The following is a 27,453-nucleotide window of genomic DNA, read 5'->3' as shown; positions in this document are numbered from 1 at the left end:
ACAGACATGCACACCCATGAACACAGACATGCACACGCATGAACACACACATGCACACGCATGAACACACACATGCACACGCATGAACACAGACATGCACACGCATGAACACAGACGTGCACACGCATGAACACAGACGTGCACACGCATGAACACAGACATGCACACGCATGAACACAGACATGCACACGCATGAACACAGACATGCACACGCATGAACACAGACATGCACACGCATGAACACAGACATGCACACGCATGAACACAGACATGCACACGCATGAACACAGACATGCACACCCATGAACACAGACATGCACACGCATGAACACAGACATGCACACCCATGAACACAGACATGCACACCCATGAACACAGACATGCACACCCATGAACACAGACATGCACACGCATGAACACAGACATGCACACCCATGAACACAGACATGCACACCCATGAACACAGACATGCACACCCATGAACACAGACATGCACACCCATGAACACAGACATGCACACGCATGAACACACACATGCACACGCATGAACACAGACATGCACACGCATGAACACAGACATGCACACCCATGAACACAGACATGCACACCCATGAACACAGACATGCACACCCATGAACACAGACATGCACACGCATGAACACAGACATGCACACCCATGAACACACATACATGCACACGCATGAACACAGACATGCACACGCATGAACACACAGACATGCACATGCATACACATGTAAAAACGCACCGGCGCAGCTACACACACAGATGCAAACACACACACAACCATGCACTCACACATAGACGCACATACACACACAGATGCAAACACACACACAGATATTAACATTCACACAAAGACGCAAATACACACAAACAGATACGGGGGGGGGGGTGACAGAAAGACGCACTCACACATAGATGCAAACACACACACACACAAATGTGAACACACACATATATAAACATTCACACACAGACGCAAATACACACAAACAGATACGGGGGGGAGGGGGTGGGAGGGTTGTCATGAAGCAGCACTCCACTTCCCATAAGCAGAATGTGTCACACAGGGAGCCACTGACACCACAGCCTCAAACTTGAACTGTGCAGCACGCCGACTGAGGAAGTCTGCCCCACCCCCGCCTTCTCTCTCTCTCTCTCTCTCTCTCTCTCTCTCTCTCTCTCTCTCTCTCTCTCTCTCTCTCTCTCTCTCTCTGTCTGTCTGTCTTAACAGACAGGATGACCAGTCTTTTGGAGGAAACAGAATAGTCAAACCTCACAGACATGGTCTCTGGAGAGCGCCTGCTCTTCCTCTCCGCTCCCGGGGGAGTGCTCTCCCTCCTCTTCCTCCACGGTAAGAGACCAGCGTCGTCACGCCAACGCCTTCATGTCTTAGCGTCTCTGCCTGGCGAGCACTTGGCACGGCTCCAGGGCACCACATCGTACCACCTCACTGTAGGACGCCGCTCCAGATCGCCTTGTACATGTCTTAGGTCTTTGAATTGGAGGTTTATAGGGATGCTAAGCCTGGTCTAACCTAGTCTAACCTAGTCTAACCTGGTCTAACCCTGGTCTAACCTAGTCTAACCTAGTCTAACCTAGTCTAAACTGGTCTAACCTAGTCCAACCTAGTCTTACACGTCTCCTATGATAGCATAAATACTAATCCTGTCTGATCTTGCTGAGCTGCACTGTTGAGCAATGGATGTTGTAGAGAGTACTTGCTCAGGATATTCTCTGTGGTTTAAGGAAGCAAGAAACCCACAACTAACTGCCAGAGTCTGTTTGCTCACTGCTCTCTTCCATACGTGCCAGCATGACTTTTAATTCATGAGTGGACATTTCCTCCTCTGCTGCATTGTATCCCTGTGTTTGAGAAGGTGAAAGGGGAAGAAAGAGAGAGAGAGGCGAAGGAGAGAGGAGAAAGAGAGAGGAGGGGGGAGGAGGGAGAGAGGAGGGGGAGAGGAGAGGGAGAGACTAGGGGAAGTGCGAGGAGGGAGAGAGAAGATGGGCGGGAGGGAGAGAGGAGGTGGAGGGGATGGAGAAGGGGGTGAGAGAAGAGGAAGAGAAGAGGGGGAGGGTCGTAAATGACACAAATGTTAGATTTGGTTCGATTCAGCTTGGGTTTGTTTGTTTGTGCTGGGGTGTGCTTGTCTGATATCAGTGGATTTGTGTTTCTGGGGGAGGGGGAGCTGTGCTGAGGGTGTATTGATAAAGATCTGACCACTTCTCTTTCCTGATTCACGGCTGGATTGTGTGTGCGTGTGTTTGTGCTTGTGTGTGTTTGTGTTTGTGTGTGTCCGTGTGTGTAGGTGGGGGGAGGGCGGGCGGGTTATAATGTAAAACCTTCATTGCACATTATGATGATGAATATGATGGTGATGATAGAAGAAGATGAATAACATGAGTAGAACGGTAAAACAATGATGGGGATGGAAAAGATGATGATTCATAATTAACTTTTTTTTAAACGTTTTTTTATGTGTTTTTGTGTGTTTGTATTTGTGAGTGTGTGTCGAATCATTGTGTGTCTGTGTGCTGACCATTTGTGCATGTGTCTGTGTGTGTGTCTGTGTGTGTGTCTGGGTGTGGACCGTTTCTGTGTGTCTGTGTGCATGTAATTATGTCTGCATGCATGTCTGGGTGTGTCTCTGTGTGTGTGTGTCTCTGTGTGTGTGTGTTTCAGGTGTGGGGGCACTTGCATCTCAGGTGATCAACAAGACAGAAGGAGATAGTGTGCTGTTTCAGTTTAACAACTTTAAGAGCGAAGTCCAGTATGAGGTTGTGCAGTGGAATTTTAATCGCACCAAAATTGCTGAAAAATCGAATGGGGAAAATCCGGAATATCCAAGTCAGTTGTTTGTAGGAAGACTAGAAATGAACACAGACAATTTCAGTTTGACAGTGAAGAACCTGGAACTGAGGGACTCTGGGATGTTCAGTGTTGTGGCGGATGAACTCAAGGGAGCTCAACCAGGCGTACAGGACATCCCTCTTCAGGTCTACAGTAAGATGGCTGCTTCTGATCCATTCAATCCCAGAAGATGATCTGGTGCCTGAGTGTCATTGAATACTGGTTCACCCCTCTCTCTTCTTCTTTCTCCTTTTCCCTCTCACACTCTCCCTTTTTTCATTCTTGCTCTCCTCTTTTCCATTTCTCTTTCCCTCACTTTTCTCTCTCTCTCTCTCTCCTCCCTCCCTGCGGTGGCCCAGAGTTTATAACTGAGGCAAAAATCGACTCCAACTCTACCTGGCAGTTGGAGAGTGGCTCGTGTGAGGTCTGGGTGAGCTGCTCTTCTCCAGGCCACACTGATGTGTCCTACACCTGGTGTATAAAGAACCAGACCTACCATCTCCCCCAGGTGAACCTCCACCTCCACCCAGCAGAGCGAGTCACCGTGAGCTGCACCGCCCAGAACCCCGTCAGTCATAAAACCGCATCACAAACAGTGATGTGCATCGAGGAAACTGAGCTGGATTCCACAGGTAGGCTTTGCCAGGAGGACGTGGGTGATCTTACTTTGCTGTCTCCTTTCAACACCTTGACTGAAGTCTTGATTCAGCATCGTCTCTCTTCTCTCCCTCTGGTTGTCTCTCCATGGACAGCGGTTCCTGTCTCCCTGCTGCCCAGGCTGCTGTGTGGGCTACTGGTGACCTCCCCCTTCCTGGTGACAACCATCCTGCTGCTGCTCATCAAACGCCAGCAACCAGGTGAGGACACATGATGATGCTGTGAGGAGTATTTGAAGAGCAGGGGCTCTGCAGGAGGTGTGGACCAGGCTGGCTCCTGGTGAGGATGTCTGGGGAAGCAGGAGATCCCAGGATGGAGGTGTGAGCACTGACCTGTAGGGTCATGTGGGGGGGGTGACAGGGAGCCAGCTGACTGGAGCGTGTGTTACTACATACAGTAGTTCAGGTATGTGACTTTAAGAGCAAGTCAATAAATGAGCATTTAAGGGCAGGCTGAGCAACAATATTTAGGCCTTTTTATATTGAAACTAACTGAGGCTGTTTCTAATTCCTCTGCTTTTCATGACTGCTGTTGTCCAATATGAACAGATCTGATTGTGTGTGTTTCTTTTTTTCACAGTCAAAACTGCCGAGGAGGATGAAGGAGTCAAACTCACCGTGCGAAAACCAAGAGGTCGTAGTCATGACAACACTGAACTGTGAGCTCCACTCTGATACGTTTGATTCTTGTTCTGAAGCTTAACCAATGATACGCAACTCTGTCACTGTTCATTTAGACACCACAGTTTCATGTTACAGTTTTTTACAATCGCTATGACAGTTTTTTCAATACCTTTAACAATTTTTCTAAACTCTTACAGTTTTTTACAATTGCTATAACAGTTTTTTCAATACCTTTAACAAGTTTTCTAAACTCTTAACGCACCAACACACCTACCACACACAATTGGCAAAACTGTTAATTTCATGCTCAAAATCACACATTGTAAACTAAACTCAAACACTAATTGTCATAACACAAAAATATACTAAAAATGACACCATGTCTACCAAACACTAACACATGTTCTCTTTTCACAGTAACATTTAGTCAATCATAGCACAATGTCATAAAAAACACTAACATCAGATGGAATTACAGAAACTGCATTCATTTATGCAGGTATGTGTCAGGTCTCACAGTATATGGATTATAGATTGTGTTTGCAATGCAGTTTCTTTTGAAGCCTCTACATTTTTGTTTTGTTGGGTTTAGAAAATGCATGCATTTTGTTTCTTTTGCTGCAGAAATTCAGAACAAAAAATGAATGACCGAAGTCAGAATAGCTTTATAGAATGTATGGTTACTGTATTGAAAAAAAGGAAGACAGAAACATAATTGCTGTGTGTGTATATAGTTTATTTTCTTCCAGATAAAATGTTTAAACAGAAAGCATTTGTCATTTGTCATTTTGGTTCGTTTACTTTTAAATAAAAACTGTTTTCACAACTTTGTTTGAAGCCATTTTCTATAGCACAGATGAACTGACTTGCTATCTAACGTTTACATTAATTGAATGATTTCAGATAAAGTACCCAATACCCAAAATACATTTAAAACGTGCATTTACTCGAGATTCAAGGGGTCTGAAATGTTTAAGAGGGCTGTTACAGAGACAAACCTACTAACACAAACTAAGAGGATCACATGTGTAACCAGCACGGTCCTAAAAACAGCGTGGTCAGTGGTTGTGGTTTGAAACTGTTCTTAAGACTGAGAAAGAGAGGGTGTACTGAGAAGTACTGCTATCTTTGAGGTTCGTGGAAAGCAGCACTATTATTAGTTTATAATGATTCAACGTACATCGTCCATACGTCATTCATTCTCATTCTCTTCTAACTGTAGTTCAAGTCGCTCAATATCCTCATTAAATTAATCAAATTAGTTGATTTGGATTGCTGTAATGTCATGTTATGTCATTTCCTTACAGTTTCAACACAGTTTCAACTCTGATATTGATCTCTCCATCTCCATCTCTACTGCAGGCAACAACATTCATCCCATGTCTGTGTTCTCTCTCTGTCCAGTTTTACTGTAACGAGGAAGGAACTGCAGAGTTGACCAATAGTGAATAAGAACTTGAAATGTATTATTTTATTTATTTTCATCAATCCATATTGTGGCCTCGAAGGTTTATGGCACAGTCTCTGTAGTTTCCCTCTGATTTTCACATATTGTAACTCTTTTTCTATCTTTATCTCTCCATTCTCTGTTCATCTCTCTCTCTGTCTCTCTCTCCCTGTTCTCTCCTTCTGTATTTCTAGCAGCAGAGAAGTGTGCTGCCTCAGTTTGTAGGAGGTGGAAGTGTTGTGATCAGAATAAACTTTGTGGTTCAGAGGCCAACTTGATTCAACTTGAAATGTATTATTGTATTTATTTTCATGGTCATATTGTAGCCTCGAAGGTTCTATCTTTTCGCTTTTCTATCTTTATCTTTCCATTCTCTGTTCATCTCTCCCTTTTCTCCCTTTTTTCCCTCTCTCTCTCTCTCTCTCTCTCTCTCTCTCTCTCTCTCTCTCTCTCTCTCTCTCTCTCTCTCTCTCTCTCTCTCTCTCTCACCTTCCCCCTCCCTGTTCTCTCCTTCTGTATTTCTAGCAGCAGAGAAGTGTGCTGCCTCAGTTTGTAGGAAGTGGAAGTGTTGTGATCAGAATAAACTTTGTGGTTCAGAGACTCTCACTCTGGATAGCAGGAGAGGATGGGGCTCACCTCACCTTGTGTGCTGCTCTGTGAGTACCCACATTCTACTCTGTTATGATGTACTCAACATGTGTGTGGAGACACACGGGGCATGTCTGTGTGTGTGTCTATGTTTGTATGCATGTCTGTATGTACGTGTGTGCATGTGATTTATGTTTGTGTGAAAAGGGGGGTTCATCCATTGTTACGTTGATTTTAAAACATTTATTTGACCTAATGAGATGCTTCTCTCTGACTTGGTTGTAGTGCTGAGTGCTCTCCTCATCTCTGGAAACACTCAAGGTTGGTTGAAACACAGTAAAGTGTCGTACAGTACGATATTGGATCACACCAATAATGAACTTCTATGTCTGACTGCCTCTCAAACTTTCCTGTCTTCCTTGGCTACTGAAACTTCTCTTCCTTGTCAAATTACAGTTTTTCACGATTGCTAAAACACTAAACCCCATTCTCTGAATTAAATGTTCAGTGACCTAAACCAATTTGTCAAATCAGACACTCTTTTGGCAAAACTCTAAACACATTCTCATTCACAAAACACATTTTGCACTGTGATGCACTTGTGCTGCAAAATGGTAAACACAGGCGGCAAACAATAAACACAACTACAACACAGTTGTCATCTGTAAAACACAATGACTCAAAATTGTTCACACTTGTTTCTAATGCTGGTTTGGAACAATGTTAGCTTTCACCGTGGTGTCCAAATACAAAAATAGTTCAACATCAACCAGCATTTTTTACTGTAAATGTTTGCCTTCCACCATACAGCCCTTTTCACAATCCAATTGAAGAGTTTTTCTCTGTGTGGCAGTGGAAGGACTATGACCCAAACCCATATACCAGGGTAAATCTGCTACAGGCAATTGCATTGGCCTGTGGTGACATAGGTGTGGAGTGTTTTCAAGGCTGTATCCAGCACACCAGAGAGTTTTTTCTACGTTGACAGTATTACAGTAAGTTAGGATGGTTACTGTAATATTTTCTAATCAAATCAAATGGACAGTATTTGTATAGCCCTTACAAGCAACGTCATAGAGGACTTCACATATGTCCATAGAATTGCCCCTCAGCCAACCTCAAGCTTCAAGGAAGACAAGGAAAAACTCACTTGAGGAGGAAAAAAATAAGAAACCTTGGGTGGGGCAATTCAGTGAGGGATCCCCTCCTCCAGAGACGGTTGGTGAAAAAGAGGTGCAGAACACAGGCTAAACATAGTCATACATCAGGAAAGTGTCAATGGGTGTTGAAACACCAAAATCCAGTGTTTCAAAATCCCAAATCAATTTTCTTTATTGCTACAGTAAATTAATTTACTGTGTAAACATAGTAAACAAATTCTTCTTTACATGTAACTACATGGCCTGGATACTGTGTTCTCCATGTTTTTGTATTGTGTCTAATGCTTGCTCCATAGTGTTTATATTGATTGGTTGTGGTTTATGTGGTTTATGATCTGAAAGCATAGTTTGATTTTGAGCACAGGTTACATGGTTTAGGAGCGAGTGTTTGATTTTGCCAGAAGAGTCAGGTTTTGGAAATGGAGTTTGAATATTTGGTTTTGTGTTTACAGTTTTGAGAAAATGGTTGACTGTTTCAAGAAATGTGTTTTAGCAATCGTGAAAAACTGTAAACTGTTAATGACTGTACCTGGTGAGTTCCTACACTCAGCTCTGTACAGGACATTGGTGGAGATCGTCTGTACACCGTCTGACAAGTCTTGATGGAGTGATAGGGTGACAGAGCAGTGTTGTGTGTGTTTGTGTAGAGAGACCGAAGGCTGTGGTGACCCTGCATCCTGAACTGCAGCAGATATTTACAGGAGAGAGACTCACTCTCAGCTGTCAGATACAGGGAGGAGAGAACAACATTGAATGGCGGTACCTTTTTAAGAGGGATGATGATGAACCCATCAGCAGTTCAGGGTCTGAACTCAAGATAGAATCTGTTGAGTCGCACAGAGGTGCATGCACCTGTGTTGGTAAAGACACAAGTAATGACAAGTATTCTGACTGGAGTGATAAAGTGATGCTGACTGTTACAGGCATGTCAGCTCACCTTCCTTAGATCAGTTAATGGAGGTTTTATATCACTTCATACAGGCGACATTAAAGGGAGGCAACGTTTAAAAAACGAGAAACCTTCATTACAGTAATAGTACACAGCTTATTCTGTAGCTCAGTGCCTGAGCTCTACAGGACAACCTCTTTTTCAGGGTTAAACACATTGGGTCATTAACACACAGTCACTAAGGTGTTCAGTAGAGTGTGACCAGGTCTGGAGCTACAGGGGTACCAAGCTAGCAGGAGGAGGAAGTGATCCAGTCTGGTAGACTCACACACACACACAGTCACTAAGGTGTTCAGTAGAGTGTGACCAGGTCTGGAGCTACAGGGGTACCAAGCTAGCAGGAGGAGGAAGTGATCCAGTCTGGTAGACTCACACACACACACAGTCACTAAGGTGTTCAGTAGAGTGTGACCAGGTCTGGAGCTACAGGGGTACCAAGCTAGCAGGAGGAGGAAGTGATCCAGTCTGGTAGACTCACACACACACACAGTCACTAAGGTGTTCAGTAGAGTGTGACCAGGTCTGGAGCTACAGGGGTACCAAGCTAGCAGGAGGAGGAAGTGATCCAGTCTGGTAGACTCACACACACACACAGTCACTAAGGTGTTCAGTAGAGTGTGACCAGGTCTGGAGCTACAGGGGTACCAAGCTAGCAGGAGGAGGAAGTGATCCAGTCTGGTAGACTCACACACACACACAGTCACTAAGGTGTTCAGTAGAGTGTGACCAGGTCTGGAGCTACAGGGGTACCAAGCTAGCAGGAGGAGGAAGTGATCCAGTCTGGTAGAAACAGTCTATCTGAAGTCAACCTGACTGACTCTGGATATAACTGTTTATGACAGAACCAGTAACTAACAGATACTCCTACTGTTACTGTCATGTGTCTTGTGTGTCCACAGCTCTGCCCACAGCAACAGTGAACATCCTCTCTCCTCCTGATCCTCACTATGCTGGAGACACAGTCACTCTGCAGTGTGACATATCACAGCATGAAGACTGGAGCTACTACTGGTTTAAAATATACCCGGACTATTACGATTGTACCAATAAAACCTGCTCCATCAAACTGGATCACAACAATGTTCAGTACAGCTGTTTGGGGAGGAGGAGTGATCAATCCCTGGATTCACAGCTTAGTGCTCCCTCATCTATACCTGTTACAGGTGGGTTAACTAGACTACTGACAGCAGAACACATCAGCTACTAAATCTCTGATCTCCCTGTCAGACACATTCACATTGTCAATATCTGGACATCATGGATCTGTATTACTTGATATGGTTGTAATGGCAATTTTCGACATAGTTACAATATCTATGTTTCTTTAAGCGGCAAAAAGTAAGTTCCTTTCTTATAGACAGAAACTGAGATTCTGTGATGTGGTTTACTCTGTAGAAGGGACACTCGGATGGTCTTAAGGTATTTGTGGTGTTGTTTTATGATACCTAACTAAGAGCCAGAGGGTCTTAGTTAGGTCTGGGGGTTGGGCAGAGCTGACCTGACCTTTTGGCCAAGGAGATGGCCAAGTAAGACATCCTGTTTGTAGAAACTAGAAACTGCATCAACATGGGACACTGGCCTGGGGGTTTTTATTATCTTAAACTGTCACTGACCAGTGCTGACCAATCATGGTGACCGCTGTATTGATTGATTATTAAATTCTGGTATCTGTTCATATAAGGAAGACTTTTCCTTATTGTCCTTTATCACTCTTACGAACAATCTGTGTGGATAGCACCTCCTTCGTTGAGACTGATCAGCAAAGCTTTGTTTAATCATATGTAATTGTATAATCTAAATAAATTGTATTAAAACCATATCCCTTGACTATTCAGATCTACACAGTGCCACTCAAATTCTTCCATATATGCATCATTTTTCTTTAAGTCATCTCTGTTGTCCTCAGCCCTCCCTAAAGCTACTCTGACTGTGACTCCAAACCCTGTCTACCATGGAGAGACAGTCTCTCTGAAGTGTTCAGTGGAGTCTGGTCCTGCCTGGAGCTACAGGTGGTACAAAGACAGACCAGAGATCAGAGTGAAGCAGTCTGGTAGACACTGGATATTCAGAGACTCCCTCACCATCAGTAAAGTAGAATCATCTGATCAGGGTCAATACAGCTGTACAGGAGAGATACCGTCCAGATCCATATCCACATTTCAGAGTGATTCCATCAGTATCACAGTGAAAGGTAATTTGTGTTCGTGGTTGTGTGTGTGTGTGAATGTATGTATGTGTGTAATATTCATGTAAATTGTTAGTATTTTGTTTTGAGATATCCAGATGTTCTTACTGTAGATGGTGGAGTGAAGCGTGTCCTTGTTGTTTGTTATCAAAGTTGTACTGGTCATGAGACAAAGAAAAGACTAAATGAAAGAAAACCACAACTTCATATCTTAATGAGTTGAAATGGGAGAACCTTGTTAAATTCACTGATGTGTGTTTGGTTTTTCAAATGTTAAATGGTACTTCACCTCCGCTTAGTGATTTTATTAAACAGCGCACTCAGAGTGGCAGACACACTAGATCTGCTTCAAGAGGTGATTGTATTATTTCACATAGGTCTCGCTATTTTAGCAAATCAGCATTTTCTGTCAATTCAGCACACACTTGGAATGCTCTGCCGTCACACATACGCTCAAAAGAAACATTCAAACGTAGCCTTAAGGAATGGCTTGTTACCAATCAGGTATGCAAGCATTGATGTACTGTCTGCTTATGTGTGTTTGTCGTGTTGATGTATGTCATGTGCCTCATATGCGCTTGTACTGTAGGTACACTTTTCTGTTGCTTATATGTGAACTGGGTGTGTCTACGTTACTGTATGTTTATTGACTTATTTTAACCTTAGTATGTTATTTGATATTTTGTCATTTTAGGCTGCCTTGAAACATCTGGCTCGGGACAGCAGATGAAAATTAACCTCTCTGGCTAACTCTGGCGCACTTAAAGTTTTTGCTTTGATCAGTGTGCATTGTCCCTAATACCATCATGTTTTATCAATTTATACAGATTATGTGCCAACGGCCATGCTTCAGTCGGACCAGACAGACATCTATACAGGTGACAGAGTGACTCTGACCTGCGCTGTGGAAGGTTCCTCTGGGTGGAGGTTTTACTGGTACAGACACACCACAGACTCTGTCCCTGTGACCTCTTCTTATTGGCCACTCTACTCTTTCACCCCTGGAAGTGTGTCAGAGGGGGGTCAGTTCTGGTGCAGAGGGGAGAGGGGAGACCCAGCCTTTTACACCCAGTACAGCAGCCCAGTCCATATTAATGTTACTGGTGAGTTTCTCATCATACAGTGTAATATGTCAAACTATATGTAGTCTAATAACAGACATATCATTGTAAGAAAAGGTGGTATTCATTTATTTGAATTGTATTTTATGAATCTCTAATTGACAGTATGGTGATAATAATGACTAATGACTTTTGTCTGTAATGCTGTGTGATCATGTTGTGTGTTTGAACAGCGAGGCCCTATGCTGCTGTGACTCTGAAGCCCAACTGGAGTCAGATATTCAGAGGGGAGAGTGTCACCCTCAGGTGTGACATACAGGGGACAGAGGACACAGACTGGGAGTATGAATGGTGGAGACCTGGAGACTCCACCCCAGGATGGACAGAACAGGAATACAAGATCATCAGTGCTGAGGAGTCTCACAGTGGAGACTACAAGTGTAGTGGTCAACGTGGAAACGACCATTCAGTGATGAGTTCTGTTGTCAAACTGGCAGTTAAAGGTAAGTCAAGTACTATCAAGTTCACTTTAAACAAACAGTATTTGCCACGCTGATTTGAAAATGTATTGACATCTTGTCATCCCAGATTGTCCCCAGCCTGTCCTGAGAGTGTCTCCCTCGTGGCTGAATCCTGGAGACTCAATGACTCTGAGCTGTGAGGTTGGAGACTCATCTACAGGCTGGAGCTTCTCCTTCTACAGAGCTGCTCCCTCTCTACCAGACCAGCCCTACTCTGTAGAGCTCCTCTCTGACCGTGAGCAGACTACAGGGAACTCCTCCACTTTGCAGCTAGCTGCTCCCTCTCACACAGCAGGATATATGTGTAGAGCTGGGAGAGGAGAGACAGTCTACTACTCTGACTACAGTAATCCACAGTTTCACTGGTCTGGAGGTCAGTTCATGCTTCTGTGTTTGTGTGTGTTTGTCAGTCTGACCAGACGTCCATGTGTATGACTCACTGGAGGGCTGTATTCGATTCTCTCTCTCTGTTCCTCTGTTTCTGTCTCTCTCTCTCTCCATCTGATCTGCATTCCTCAGTGTCTCTCAGTGTAAGCACCAACAGATCTCAGCACCTCGTGTCTGAGTCTGTCTCTCTGAGCTGTGAGCTGAAGGGGAACTCTACTGGATGGACACTGAGGAGGTACACAGGCAGTGAGCTGTATACTGTGTGTTCATCTGTCAGGGGATCAACTACAGGTTCCACCTGCATCATCAGGTCCTTAAACGTAGAGCACAGTGGAATGTTCTGGTGTGAGTCTGGCTCAGGAGAGTACAGTAACGCTGTCAACATCACAGTACATGGTGCGTTCATGATACTTGATTGACTAAATAGTGTTCAATTGGGACATTTTTATGAACATGACTTTAAACTCCATTGAAACCTCCTGATTTCCAGTTGGCCCTGTGATCCTGGAGAGTCCTGTCCACCCTGTCACTGAGGGAGACTCTGTGACTCTGCGCTGCAGACACAAGACTCCTCCATCAAGCCCCAAGGTAGACTTCTACAAAGATGGTAACCTGATCAGGAAGGAGACCACAGGAGAGATGACCATCCCTGCAGTATCCCAGTCAGACCAAGGCCTCTACAAGTGTACATACTCTGACAGGGAAGAATCCCCACAGAGCTGGTTGCTGGTGAGAGGTGAGAGAACATTCACTAGCCTCCAGGGGGCGACAAACCTCAACCTCATCCTTCAAGCTGTCTCCTTTCAACACCTTGACTGAAGTCTTGATTCAGCATCGTCTCTCTTCTCTCCCTCTGGTTGCCTCTCCAGGGACAGCGGTTCCTGTCTCCCTGCTGCCCAGGCTGCTGTGTGGGCTACTGGTGACCTCCCCCTTCCTGGTGACAACCATCCTGCTGCTGCTCATCAAACGCCAGCAACCAGGTGAGGACACATGATGATGCTGTGAGGAGTGTTTGAAGAGCAGGGGCTCTGCAGGAGGTGTGGACCAGGCTGGCTCCTGGTGAGGATGTCTGGGGAAGCAGGAGATCCCAGGATGGAGGTGTGAGCACTGACCTGTAGGGTCATGTGGGGGGGGTGACAGGGAGCCAGCTGACTGGAGCGTGTGTTACTACATACAGTAGTACAGGTATGTGGCTCTGAGAGCACATCTGGGGATCCATAGGCAGGTGGCGTCTCCACAGACTGGTAACACCATGACTGGTTGTGGTTAAAGTTGATAAATTAGCATTCAATGGCAGGCTGAACAACATTATTTAAGCCCTTTTTATATGGAAACTAACCGAGGCTGTTTCTGAATCCTCTACTTTCCATGACTGCTGTCGTCCAATATGAACAGAACTTATTGTGTTTGTGTTTGTTTTTCACAGTCAAAACTGCCGAGGAGGATGAAGGAGTCAAACTCACCGTGCGAAAGCCAAGAGATCGTAGTCATGACGACACTGGACCGTGAGCTCCACTCAGATACGTTTGATTCTTGTTCTGAAGCTTAACCAATGATACGCAACTCTGTCACTGTTCATTTAGACACCACAGTTTCATGTTAAGATACTGAAGTGTGTTATACTGTGTGTGTGTTGTTGTCAGTCAGCCTGTTTGTTAAGTCCAGTGATGCCCCAGATAGACAGGATGTGATGTTCAGTCTGTCTGCCATCTTTATTTTATTTAGACTACATGTAATATAGACTTTGATCATGTATCCCATAGCTATGCTGATATAGTCTATATCAATGATGCCATGGTTATATAGTCTACATCTAGTAAACCATCATTGTATTAATATAGTATGTTTCAATTTTGCTATTATTCAAGTTTTATTGTATTTTCTTTCATTGAAAACCAGAGCTTTGACTTATTTCAAAAGTTCAGTGCCTGCACTGGTCTAAAACCTGACAAGATTAAGACACGCCCTAAGTGTATGTATATAGTTTATTTTCTTCCACATAAAATGCTTAAAGAGCAAACATTTGTCATATGTAATTTTGGCTTGTTTACTTTTAAATAAAAAACTGTTCTCACAACTTTGTATGAAGCCATTTTCTATAACTACCAGTTCAGTCAAGACACTCACGTGATTGATTTCCCCATTTATTCATACCCATGACAAATGGTTTAACATGGGCGGAATGGATGTACATGGGGAAGCGCTCCCTGCCTTCACTGCAGCATGCATGACATGAGGTAGGGAGCAACGAGTGAAATCCCCCAGGGGGAAAACAGACAGAACACAGGGGGGGACAGGGGTAGGTGGTGGGTGGCAGCAGTGCAGAACTAAGATCAGTGAGGATGCGAGTGCGTGCATGTGAGCGTCTTATAGCGCCGCCTATCGAGCTAAGCCTTTGGCTGTCGGCTTCGGCGATGGGTGATATGACGCGCGCTGCCCGAGTGCCATGCCTGAACTAGCTCCGCTTATTAGTTCTACTGCACAGATGAACAAACTTTGTTAACTACATTTACATTTACATGTATTCATTTAGCAGACGCTTTTATCCAAAGCGATTTCCAGGAGAGAGCTTTACAAAGTGCATAGGTCACTGATAATAACAACAAGATAGCCCCAAAACATTGCGAGTAGCCAAACTAAAGTTTAGATTAATTGATTGATTTCAGATAAACTACCCAATACGCAATAGGCATTTAAAACGTGCATTTACTGGAGATAAAAAGGGTCTGAAATGTTAAAGAGGGCTGTTACAGAGACAAACCTACTAACACAAACTGAGAGGATCACATGTGTTAGCAGCACCGCCCTAAAAACAGCCTGGTCAGTGGTTGTGGTTTGAAACTGTTCCTAAGACTGAGAAAGAGAGGGTGTACTGAGAAGTACTGCTTCCTTTGAGGTTCGTGGAAAACAGCACTATTATTAGTTTATAATGATTCAACGTACATCAAATTAGTCATTCATTCTCATCTAACTGTAGTTAAAATATCCTTACAGTATTGAATTCAAGTCACTCAAAATCCTCATTTAATTCATCAAATTAGTTGATTTAGATTGCTGTAAGTTATGTAATTTCCTTACAGTTTCAACACATTTCTGTTGAAGTACTTATTAACAACATCAAGCAGTGTTGCAAATGTAGGTTCCTGCTGCACACTTACATGAAGAGAATGGGGACCTCATTACCTGAACACAGGAAGTACACACACAAACACACAACAAACACATGTGTTAGTGGACTGTTAACAAATGCCTTGAAAATTTAGCTGGCCAGTTTTTTGTCACGTGAGGATGACACCTACAAATAAACATTAAAGCTGAAAGAGACGCAGATAGAATCACATCCTGACACATGGTTTAAGTTGATTGAAAAATATTTAAAAGTTGAAACATAGTTTTTGGAAAGATGTTTCTGCATATGTAAAATAATGTGTTATATTTCTAACAGCATCTCAGAGCTGGTCGTGTCTCAATATTTCCTGTGTAAAATGTTCCCCGCGCCTCGTCTCTCAAGGCAGCGTTTGCTGGTAAGGACACTGTGGGTCTCAGGTTGTATCTGCCACCTCTACATACAGTGGCAGTCATGGTCAACTGTTAACTGTGATATTGATCTCTCCATCTCCATCTCTACTGCAGGCAACAACATTCATCCCATGTCTGTGTTCTCTCTCTGTCCAGTTTTACTGTAAAGAGGAAGGAACTGCAGATTTGACCAATAGTGAATAAGAACTTGAAATGTATTATTTTATTTATTTTTATGAAGTCATATTGTAGCCTTAAAGGTTTATGGCAGTCCCTGTAGTTTCTCATATTGTAACTCTTTTTCTATCTTTATCTCTCCATTCTCTGTTCATCTCTCTCTCTCTCTCTCTCTCTCTCTCTCTCTCTCTTTCTCTCTCTCTCTCTCTCTCTCTCTCTCTCTCTCTCTCTCTCTCTCTCTCTCTCTCTCTCTCTCTCTCTCTCTCTCTCTCTCTCTCTCTCTCTCTCTCTCTCTCTCTCTTTTACCCTCCCCGTTCTCTCCTTCTGTATTTCTAGCAGCAGAGAGGTGTGCTGCCTCAGTTTGTAGGAAGTGGAAGTGTTGTGATCAGAATAAACGTTGTGGTTCAGAGACTCTCACACTGGATAGCAGGAGAGGATGGGGCTCACCTCACCTTGTGTGCTGCTCTGTGAGTACCCACATTCTACTCTGTTATCATGTACTCAACATGTGTGTGTAGACACACGGGGCATGTCTGTGTGTGTCTATGTTTGTATGCATGTCTGTATGTACGTGTGTCCGTGTGATTTATATGTGTGTGAAAGGGGGTGTTTCTACATTGTTATGTTGATTTTAAAACATTTATTTGACCTAATGCGATGTTTCTCTCTGACTTGGTTGTAGTGCTGAGTGCTCTCCTCATCTCTGGAAACACTCAAGGTTGGTTGAAACACAGTAAAGTGCCGTACAGTACGATACTGGATCACACCAATAATGAACTTCTATGTCTGACTGCCCCTCAAACTTTCCCTTCTTCCTTGGCTACTGAAACTTCTCTTTCTTGTCAAATCAAATTAAACTGTTAATGACTGTACCTGGTGAGTTCATACACTCAGCTCTGTACAGGACATTGGTGGAGATCATCTGTACACCGTCTGACAAGTCTTGATGGAGTGATAGGGTGACAGAGCAGTGTTGTGTGAGTTTGTGTAGAGAGACTGAAGGCTGTGGTGACCCTGCATCCTGACCTGCAGCAGATATTTACAGGAGAGAGACTCACTCTCAGCTGTCAGGTACAGGGAGGAGTGAACAACATTGAATGGTGGTACTTTTTTAAGAAGGATGATGTAAACATCGGCAGTTCAGAGTCTGAACTCAAGATAGAATCTGCTAAGGAGTCCCACAGAGGTGCATACACCTGTGTTGGTAAAGACACAAGTAATGAGAAGTATTCTGACTGGAGTGATGAAGTGATGCTGACTGTAACAGGTATGTCAGCTCACCTTTCTCAGATCAGTTAATGGAGGTTTTATATCACTTCATACAGGCTACATTAAAGGGAGGCAACGTTAAAAAAAGTTTTTGAGAGAAACCTTCATTAATATAACTGTAGGAGCCATTTGGGTTCATGTTTTAATCTTGTTTGGGACACTAGATGGCGCTCCACCTTCGCTGGGCTCACACAATATAGGTGAGAACATTTATGCAGGTGTCAGGTGTTGCTTGACGGAGGGAAAGCGCATATAGCTTTCTGACCGGTTCATTTGTATTACCAAAGGTCTGTTACATGTGCATTAAAGCAAGTTTGGATGTATGGACAAGACATGCTATACATACCGTGAGAAATCAAGTTTGCATTCACATTGTCAATATCAGGACATCATGGAACTGTATTACTTTATATGGTATGCATCATTTTCTTTAATTCATCTCTGTTGTCCTCAGCCCTCCCTAAAGCTACTCTGACTGTGACTCCAAACCCTGTCTACCATGGAGAGACAGTCTCTCTGAAGTGTTCAGTGGAGTCTGGTCCTGCCTGGAGCTACAGGTGGTACAAAGACAGAACAGAGATCAGAGTGAAGCAGTCTGGTAGACACAGGATATTCAGAGACTCCTTCACCATCAGTAAAGTAGAATCATCTGATCAGGGTCAATACTGGTGTAGAGGAGAGATACAGTCCAGATCCATATCCACATTACAGAGTGATTCCATCACTATGACAGTGAAAGGTAATTTTTGTTTGTGGTGGTGTGTCCAGGGGCGGACTGGCCATCGGGGATACCGGGGGAATCCCCGGTGGCTGATGGGGTTGCGATGGTCATTTCTTTGTAATCATCCAAAATAATGTTAAGTGTATGGGTATTTTTCCAAGTAGGCCAATGACTGGTTGATATGTGCGATGCATTGAGTGGGCAATGCGCCGTGTATTGAGTGGGCCGGTCTGACAGTAACTCCCAGGACACTTTTTCCCCCAGTCCGTCCCTGGGTGTGTCTGTGTGTTAGTATGTGTGTTAGTATGTGTTAGTATGTGTATGTGTGTGTGTGTCATATTCATATAAATTGTTTGTTTTTTCATGAGATATCCAGATTTTCAAGGGTCAGCAAATTACAATATCCTCTGAATATGTCACTCTTGAGAAAAATCCATCCTGGCTTGTAGGAGCATCAAGGGGGTTACCAGCGTTATCTTCCTCCTTTGTCGGTGTAGCAGAGTGTGTTAGGGCCTGCCCTCGTGGAGTCTTGCTTTGGCTTAGACAGAGTGTATGGTCAAAAAACGAAAAAAAGTTTCCCCAGTTCGTCTAAAATTGTTTCGGATTGATTTTGTGAAAAACAGTACAGTAAAAAGTGTATTTAAGTCACATGATCTCAGAGCTGTAAGGGGACACGTCTACTCCTCTCTGTGCTCCATAGCGCCCCCTGATTTACAATGTCTTTGTGTTAGTGGTGAGTTATGGGAGTTGTTAAAAGTAAAGATCTGACTGTGTTCATATTTTGTATGCAGGATCATCATTTCAGAACTGAACCAGACGAACTTAATATCTTGACATTTACTGGAATATTCAGTATTTACTACTGAACTTGTATTCTAATAGCTACTGTTACTATCATGTGTCTTGTGTGTCCACAGCTCTGCCCACAGCAACAGTGAATATCTCTCCTCCTGCTCCTCACTATCCTGGAGACACAGTCAATCTGCAGTGTGACATATCAGAGAAGGATGAAGATTGGAGCTCCTGCATCTGGTTCATGAATGGCAAGGAGTATAGCGGTCGTACCAGTAAAACCTGCTCCATCAACCTGGGATATGACACCCCCCTGGGTCTTAACACAGTGACTTACAGCTGTAGTGGGAGGAGGAGTGGTCGACCCCTGGATTCACAGCAGAGTCCTGACATATCTATAACTATTACAGGTGGGTTAACTAGACTACTGACAGCATAGCACATATGCTACTAGACCGTGTGATTATCAGGAAGCTTTCATTTACCTTAGAAACCTCATAGAGTGCACTGTCTAATCTCATGTACTTACAGTTTTTTCACAATCGCTATGACAGTTTTTTCAATACCTTTAACAATTTTTCTAAACTCTTAACGCACCAACACACCTACCACACACAATTGGCAAAACTGTTAATTTTATGCTCAAAATCACACATTGTAAACTAAATTCAAACACTAATTGTCATAACACAAAAATATACTAAAAATGACACCATGTCTAGCAAACACTAACACACGTTCTCTTTTCACAGTAACATTTAGTCAATCATAGCACAATGTCATAAAAAACACTAACATCAGATGGAATTACAGAAACTGCATTCATTTATGCAGGTATGTGTCAGGTCTCACAGTATATGGATTATAGATTGTGTTTGCAATGCAGTTTCTTTTGAAGCCTCTACATTTTTGTTTTGTTGGGTTTAGAAAATGCATGCATTTTGTTTCTTTTGCTGCAGAAATTCCGAACAAAAAATGAATGACCGATGTCAGAATAGCTTTATAGAATGTATGGTTACTGTATTGAAAAAAAAGAAGACAGAAACATAATTGCTGCAGTAAAGGCTTCATTTGCAACAGGACATTACTGCAAGAAATATGCAATTTAGCTGCCAATTACAGCATTACCCTAGCTCTGGCACTTCTCTGAGCGCCACCACACATTCTAACTCCTCTCCCTCTCCCTTGCCCTTGTCCCACTCCTCTCCCTTGTCCTGGTACCGGGTTCTCCTTCGTGCAGGTATTACTGTACTGTATTCTTACTTTCTTCGTGTTTCTCTATATTGTTTTCCACACAAGATCAGCACAAAGAGCTCCACTTTGCAGTCTATATACCATATAGTCATGCGATTGAAAGAACCTCAACACCATAGTGTTTCCTAGTTGGGAATCAACTGTAATTTATAGTATTTGCATAACTTCAACCAGCTTTTTCTCAGTAGCAATGGAATAAAATACAGGGGATATATTTGTGTTTCAATTCACAATATGAACAGCTGTTCACTTTGACTTTAGCCAATAAATTAGGTTTTGAACATAGTGTTATCTGTTCTGACATACAGTGTTAAAGCATTGGTAAATTGGTCCATAAAAATCGATTGTTTTGGTCTTGGTGGAGCTTGTGTGTAAAAGAAGTTCAAGCATTTAAAATTTGTGTTTACTCTATGCATTTTGTGTCAAAGCAACAAGAAATGTGTTAATTGTATAGCCAACACAGGCGGATGTTCTGCTAACTGTGTCAAGAGTTTAGAAAACTTGTTAAAGGTATTGAAAAAACTGTCATAGCGATTGAAAAAAACTGTATTTGATATGGTATGCATCATTTTTCTTTAATTCATCTCTGTTGTCCTCAGCCCTCCCTAAAGCTACTCTGACTGTGACTCCAAACCCTGTCTACCTCGGAGAGACAGTCTCTCTGAAGTGTTCAGTGGAGTCTGGTCCTGCCTGGAGCTACAGGTGGTACAAAGACAGAACAGAGATCACAGTGGAGCAGTCTGATAGACACAGGATATCTGGAGACTCCCTCACCATCAGTAAAGTAGAATCATCTGATCAGGGTCAATACAGGTGTAGAGGAGAGATACAGTCCAGATCCATATCCTCAACACACAGTGATTCCATCACTATGAAAGTGAAAGGTAATCTTTGTTTGTGATGGTCTGTGTGTGTTTGTATGTGTGTGTGTGTGTGTGTGTGTGTGTGTGTGTGTGAATGTATGTATGTGTGTAATATTCATGTAAGTAGAATCGTCTGATCAGGGTCAATACGGGTATAGAGGATAGTTAAGATCCATATTTTCAAGAGGCAGTGATTCAGAATATCTTAATGTTAATGGTGAGTTATGTGAGTTGTCAAAAGTAAAGATCAGACTGTGTTCATGTTTTGTATGCATGATCATCATTTGAGAACTGAACCAGGCTAACTTAATATATTGACATTTACTGAAATATTCAGTATTATAACTGAACCTGTATTCTAATAGCTACTGTTGCTGTCATGTGTCTTGTGTGTCCACAGCTCTGCCCACAGCAACAGTGAACATCCTCTCTCCTCCTGCTCCTCTCTATCCTGGAGACACAGTCACTCTGCAGTGTGACACATCACAGCATCAAGACTGGTACCACTACTACTGGTTCATAAATGACCAGGCGTATAACAGTTGTTCCAAAAAAACCTGCTCCTTCGCCCTGGGTCAAGGCACAGTGCAGTCCAGCTGTTTGGGGAGGAGGAGTGATCGACCCCAGTCTTCACAGCGTAGTGCTCCCTCATCTATAACTGTTACAGGTGGGTTAACTAGACTACTGACAGCAGAACACATCAGCTACTAGATCTTTGATCTCCCTGTCAGACACATTCACATTGTCAATATCAGGACATCATGGAACTGTATTACTTTATATGGTATGCATCATTTTCTTTAATTCATCTCTGTTGTCCTCAGCCCTCCCTAAAGCTACTCTGACTGTGACTCCAAACCCTGTCTACCATGGAGATAAAGTCTCTCTGAAGTGTTCAGTGGAGTCTGGTCCTGCCTGGAGCTACAGGTGGTACAAAGACAGACCAGAGATCAGAGTGGAGCAGTCTGGTAGACACAGGATATCTGGAGACTCCCTCACCATCAGTAAAGTAGAATCATCTGATCAGGATCAATACAGGTGTGGAGGAGAAATACAGTCCAGATCCATATCCACAGTACAGAGTGATTCCATCACTATGACAGTGAAAGGTAATCTTTGTTCGTGGTGGTGTGTGTGTGTGTGTGTGTGGTTGTGAATGTATGTGTGTAATATTCATGTAAATTGTTAGTATTTTGTCATGAGATATCCAGATGTTCTTACTGTAGATGGTGGAGTGAAGCGTGTCCTTGTTGTTTTTTATCAAAGTTGTACTTGCAATGAGACAAAGAAAAGACTAAATGAAAGAACCACAACTTCATATCTTAATGAGTTGAAATTGGAGAACCTTGTTAAATTCACTGATGTGTGTTTGGTTTTTAAAATTTTAAATGGTATGGCTTCACCTCCGCTTAGTGATTTTATTAAACAGCGCACTCAGAGTGGCAGACACACTAGATCTGCTTCAAGAGGTGATTGTATTATTTCACATAGGTCTAGCTCTTTTAGCAAATCAGCATTTTCTGTAAATTCAGCACACACTTGGAATGCTCTGCCGTCACACATACGCACAAAAGACACATACAAAACATTCAAACAGCCTTATGGAATGGCTTGTTGCCAATCAGGTATGCAAGCATTGATGTACTGTCTGCTTATATGTGTGTTTGTCGTGTTGATGTATGTCATGTGCCTCATATGCGCTTGTACTGCAGGTACACTTTTCTGTTGCTTATATGTGAACTGGGTGTGTCTACGTTACTGTATGTTTATTGACTTATTTTAACCTTAGTATGTTATTTGATATTTTTTAATTTTAGGCTGCCTTGAAACATCTGGCTGGGGACAGCAGATGAAAATTAGCCTCTCTGGCTAACTCTGGCGCACTTAAAGTTTTTGCTTTGATCAGTGTGCATTGTCCCTAATACCATCATATTTTATCAATTTATACAGATTATGTGCCAACGGCCATGCTTCAGTCCGACCAGACAGACATCTATACAGGTGACACAGTGACGCTGACCTGCGCTGTGGAAGGTTCCTCTGGGTGGAAGTTTTACTGGTACAGACACACCACAGACTCTGACCATGTGATCTCTTCTTATTGGTCACCCTACTCTGTCACCCCTGGAAGTGTGTCAGAGGGGGGTCAGTTCTGGTGCAGAGGGGAGAGGGGTTACCCAGTCTTTTACACCCAGTACAGCATCCCAGTCCATATTAATGTTACTGGTGAGTCTAGTACAGTTTCTCATCATAGACAGAGTGTAATATGTAAAATGTCAAACTATATGTAGTCTAATAACAGACATATCATTGTAAGAAAGGGTGGTATTCATTTATTTGAATTGTATTTTATGAATCTCTAATTGACAGTATGGTGATAATAATGACTGATGACTTTTGTCTGTAATGCTGTGTGATCATGTTGTGTGTGTTTGAACAGCGAGGGCCTATGCTGCTGTGACTCTGAAGCCCAACTGGAGTCAGATATTCAGAGGGGAGAGTGTCACCCTCAGGTGTGACATACAGGGGACAGAGGACACAGACTGGGAGTATGAATGGAGGAGACCTGGAGACTCCACCTCAGGATGGACAGAACAGGAATACAAGATCATCAGTGCTGAGAAGTCTCACGGTGGTGACTACAAGTGTAAAGGTCAACGTGGAAAAGACCATTCAGTCATGAGTTCTGTTGTCAAACTGACAGTTAAAGGTAAGTCAGGTTCTAGCACGTTTACTTTAAACAAACAGTATTTGCCACATTGATTTGAAAATGTATTGACATCTTGTCATCCCAGATGGTCCCCAGCCTGTCCTGAGAGTGTCTCCCTCGTGGCTGAATCCTGGAGACTCAGTGACTCTGAGCTGTGAGGTTGGAGACTCATCTACAGGCTGGAGCTTCTCCTTCTACAGAGCTGCTCCCTCTCTACCAGACCAGCCCTACTCTGTAGAGCTCCTCTCTGACCGCGAGCAGACTACAGGGAGCTCCTCCACTCTGCAGCTAGCTGCTCCCTCTCACACAGCAGGATATATGTGTAGAGCTGGGAGAGGAAAGACAGTCTACTACTCTGACTACAGTAATCCACAGTTTCACTGGTCTGGAGGTAAGTTCATGTTTCTGTGTTTGTTTGTGTTTGTCTGTCTGACCAGACGTCCATCTGTATGACTCACTGGAGGGCTGTATTCAATTCTCAAATCGATTCTCTGTCTCTCTCTCTCCATCAGATCGGCATTCCTCAGTGTCTCTCAGTGTAAGCACCAACAGATCTCAGCACCTCGTGTCTGAGTCTGTCTCTCTGAGCTGTGAGCTGAAGGGGAACTCTACTGGATGGACACTGAGGAGGTACACAGGCAGTGAGCTGTATACTGTGTGTTCATCTGTCAAGGGATCAACTACAGGTTCCACCTGCATCATCAGGTCCTTAAACGTAGAGCACAGTGGAGTGTTCTGGTGTGAGTCTGGCTCAGGAGAGTACAGTAACACTGTCAACATCACTGTACATGGTGCGTTCATGATACTAAATAGTGTTCAATTGGGACATTTTTATGAACATGACTTTAAACTCCATTGAAACCTCCTGATTTCCAGTTGGCCCTGTGATCCTGGAGAGTCCTGTCCACCCTGTCACTGAGGGAGACTCTGTGACTCTGCGCTGCAGACACAAGACTCCTCCATCAAGCCCCAAGGTAGACTTCTACAAAGATGGTAACCTGATCAGGAAGGAGACCACAGGAGAGATGACCATCCCTGCAGTATCCCAGTCAGACGAAGGCCTCTACAAGTGTACATACTCTGACAGGGAAGAATCCCCACAGAGCTGGCTGCTGGTGAGAGGTGAGAGAACATTCACTAGCCTCCAGGGGGCGACAAACCACAACCTCATCCTTCAAGCTGTCTCCTTTCAACACCTTAACTGAAGTCTTGATACAGTATCGTCTCTCTTCTCTCCCTCTGGTTGTCTCTCCAGGGACAGCGGTTCCTGTCTCCCTGCTGCCCAGGCTGCTGTGTGGGCTACTGGTGACCTCCCCCTTCCTGGTGACAACCATCCTGCTGCTGCTCATCAAACGCCAGCAACCAGGTGAGGACACATGATGATGCGGTGAGGAGTGTTTGAAGAGCAGGGGCTCTGCAGGAGGTGTGGACCAGGCTGGCTCCTGGTGAGGATGTCTGGGGAAGCAGGAGATCCCAGGATGGAGGTGTGAGCACTGACCTGTAGGGTCATGTGGGGGGGGTGACAGGGAGCCAGCTGACTGGAGCGTGTGTTACTACATACAGTAGTACAGCTATGTGGCTCTGAGAGCACATCTGGGGATCCATAGGCAGCTGGTGTCTCCACAGACTGGTAACACCATGACTGGTTGTTGTTCAAGTTGATAAATGAGCATTTAAGGACAGGCTGGGCAACAATAATTAAGCCCTTTTTATATTGACTGGGGCTGTACCTGTTCTTTCCATGACTGCTGTTGTCCAATATGAACAGAACTGATTGTGTTTGTGTTTGTTTTTCACAGTCAAAACTGCCAAGGAGGATGAAGGAGTCGAACTCACCGTGCGAAAAACAAGAGGTCATAGTCATGACGACACTGGACCGTGAGCTCCACTCTGATACGTTTGATTCTTGTTCTGAAACTTAACCAATGATACGCAACTCTGTCACTGTTCATTTAGACACCACAGTTTCATGTTAAGATACTGAAGTGTGCTGTACTGTGTGTGTGTTGTTGTCAGTCAGCCTGTTTGTTAAGTCCAGTGATGCCCCAGATAGACAGGATGTGATGTTCAGTCTGTCTGCCATCTTCATGTTATTTAGGCTACATGTAATATAGACTTTTATCATTTATCCCATAGCTATGCTGATATAGTCTATATCAATGATGCCATGGTTATATAGTCTACATCTAGTAAACCATCATTGTATTAATATAGTATGTTTCAATTTTGCTATTATTCAAGTTTTATTGTATTTTCTTTCATTGAAAACTAGAGCTTTGACTTTCATTACTTATTTCAAAAGTTTTATTGCCTGCACTGGTCTAAAACCTGACAAGATTCAAACACACCCTAAGTGTGTGTATATAGTTTATTTTCTTTCACATAAATGTTTAAAGAGAAGACATTTGTCATTTGTAATTTTGGCTTGTTTACTTTGAAATAAAAAACTGTTTTCACAACTTTGTATGAAGCCATTTTCTATATATATTAATCTGGGGGTCAAGTTTGAAACTGATTTTAAATTTTTAGAAACAGGTCAGTTGTGTAGTACAAAAAAGCTTTCATCAACTAAATCAAATAGCCATGGTGAAACCTGTTTCATCAATTCCTGACTTCGAGAAATGAATCCATGCTTTTATTACGACTCGTCTTGATTATTGTAACTTCTTGTACATAGGGATCAGTCAGACTTCCCTTGCCCATCTGCAGCTTGTGCAGAACTCTTCTGCACGGCTGCTGAAACAGACCCGCAGAACTCTGCTGCACGCCTGCTGACCCAGACCTGCAGGCGTGAGCACATCACTCCCATCCTGGCGTCCCTACACTGTCTCCCTGTGTACCACAGAATACATTTTAAACTTTTGCTATTTGTTTTTAAATGCCTGAACAACCTTACTCCACCATATTTATCCGATTTGCTTCAGCCTTACTGCCCATCTCGATCCCTAAGATCAACCGACCAGCTGTTGCTGACAGTCTCTAAAATAAGGCAGAAACAGGAAGAAGCAGAAGAGGTGACAGAGCATTTGCCGCTGCTACACCCAAGCTTTGGAATGAGCTGCCTTTAAATGTCAGACAGGCCTCCTCGCTTCTTGTTTCTAAATCTCTTCTAAAAACGCAATTTTACTCCCTTGCTTTTACTTACATCCCTTCCCCTGTGGTTTTTTAAATGTGCGATATAAATAAAGTTGATTGATTGATTGATTGATAACAACCAGTAGTTCAGAATCAGAATCAGAAAGGGATTTCTTTGCCATGAAAGTTTGCACAGACAAGGAATTTGCTTTGGCAGGAAGGTGCATACTACTACTGCACAGATGAATAGACATTGTTAACTAACATTTACATTAATTGAATGATTTGAGATGAACTACCCATACACAATAGACATTAAAAACTTGCATTTACTGGAGATAAAAGGGGTCTGAAATGTTAAAGAGGAATGTTACAGAGACAAACTTACTAACACAAACTTAGAGGATCCCACGTGTAACCAGCACGGCTCTAAAAACAGCCTGGTCAGTGGTTGTGGTTTGAAACTGTTAAGACGGAGAAAGAGAGGGTGTACTGAGAAGTACAGCTTCCTTTGAGGTTCGTGGAAAGCAGCACTATTATTAGTTTATAATGATTCAATGTACATCTAATTAGTCATTCATTCTCTTCTAACTGTAGTTAAACTATCCGTACAGTATTTA

At 43.2% G+C, this 27,453-nt stretch overlaps 3 protein-coding genes across 3 annotated transcripts; all 3 read left to right on the top strand.

Annotated features, from left to right (window-relative positions):
• Nucleotides 1-1,305: 1,305 nt before the first annotated feature.
• LOC146221900 (SLAM family member 5-like) lies at nt 1,306-3,746 on the top strand. Its single transcript, XM_084692103.1, has 4 exons — nt 1,306-1,375; nt 2,708-3,028; nt 3,235-3,507; nt 3,628-3,746. Exons 1-4 carry the CDS (start codon nt 1,306-1,308, stop codon nt 3,744-3,746), a joined length of 783 nt encoding a protein of 260 aa, XP_084548229.1.
• A 7,582-nt stretch (nt 3,747-11,328) lies between these two features.
• Nucleotides 11,329-14,241, top strand: LOC146221899 (high affinity immunoglobulin gamma Fc receptor I-like). The gene is made up of 7 exons (XM_084692102.1): nt 11,329-11,587; nt 11,779-12,048; nt 12,134-12,301; nt 12,745-12,849; nt 12,944-13,189; nt 13,329-13,433; nt 13,880-14,241. The coding sequence occupies exons 1-7, from the start codon at nt 11,329-11,331 to the stop codon at nt 13,960-13,962; spliced, it is 1,236 nt and encodes a 411-aa protein (XP_084548228.1). The 3' UTR covers nt 13,963-14,241.
• A 4,934-nt stretch (nt 14,242-19,175) lies between these two features.
• On the top strand, nt 19,176-26,072 carry LOC146221898 (Fc receptor-like protein 5). Its single transcript, XM_084692101.1, has 10 exons — nt 19,176-19,341; nt 20,785-20,964; nt 21,506-21,715; nt 21,873-22,052; nt 23,489-23,758; nt 23,844-24,149; nt 24,271-24,549; nt 24,635-24,880; nt 24,966-25,124; nt 25,558-26,072. The coding sequence occupies exons 1-10, from the start codon at nt 19,176-19,178 to the stop codon at nt 25,638-25,640; spliced, it is 2,079 nt and encodes a 692-aa protein (XP_084548227.1). The 3' UTR covers nt 25,641-26,072.
• The last annotated feature ends 1,381 nt before the right edge of the window (nt 26,073-27,453 follow it).

The sequence above is a fragment of the Hypomesus nipponensis genome, chromosome 25 (genome assembly GCF_054491055.1).
Source record: "Hypomesus nipponensis isolate SF chromosome 25, ASM5449105v1, whole genome shotgun sequence".
Taxonomy (NCBI): Eukaryota; Metazoa; Chordata; class Actinopteri; order Osmeriformes; family Osmeridae; genus Hypomesus; species Hypomesus nipponensis.
Note: the sequence above shows the minus strand (reverse complement) of the source record. Positions and strands in the feature narration are given on the sequence as shown.

Excerpts from the sequence above, each read along its gene's own strand:
- LOC146221900 (XM_084692103.1), top strand. The coding sequence starts at position 1,306 with ATGGTCTCTGGAGAGCGCCTGCTCTTCCTCTCCGCTCCCGGGGGAGTG. Across the intron at positions 3,029-3,234 it reads CATCCCTCTTCAGGTCTACA|AGTTTATAACTGAGGCAAAA; the intron begins GTAAGATGGCTG and ends GCGGTGGCCCAG. Across the intron at positions 3,508-3,627 it reads AACTGAGCTGGATTCCACAG|CGGTTCCTGTCTCCCTGCTG; the intron begins GTAGGCTTTGCC and ends CTCCATGGACAG.
- LOC146221899 (XM_084692102.1), top strand. The coding sequence starts at position 11,329 with ATGCTTCAGTCGGACCAGACAGACATCTATACAGGTGACAGAGTGACT. Across the intron at positions 12,850-12,943 it reads TGTCAACATCACAGTACATG|TTGGCCCTGTGATCCTGGAG; the intron begins GTGCGTTCATGA and ends CCTGATTTCCAG. Across the intron at positions 13,190-13,328 it reads GAGCTGGTTGCTGGTGAGAG|CGGTTCCTGTCTCCCTGCTG; the intron begins GTGAGAGAACAT and ends CTCCAGGGACAG.
- LOC146221898 (XM_084692101.1), top strand. The coding sequence starts at position 19,176 with ATGAATGGCAAGGAGTATAGCGGTCGTACCAGTAAAACCTGCTCCATC. Across the intron at positions 24,150-24,270 it reads ACAGTTTCACTGGTCTGGAG|ATCGGCATTCCTCAGTGTCT; the intron begins GTAAGTTCATGT and ends TCTCTCCATCAG. Across the intron at positions 24,550-24,634 it reads TGTCAACATCACTGTACATG|TTGGCCCTGTGATCCTGGAG; the intron begins GTGCGTTCATGA and ends CCTGATTTCCAG.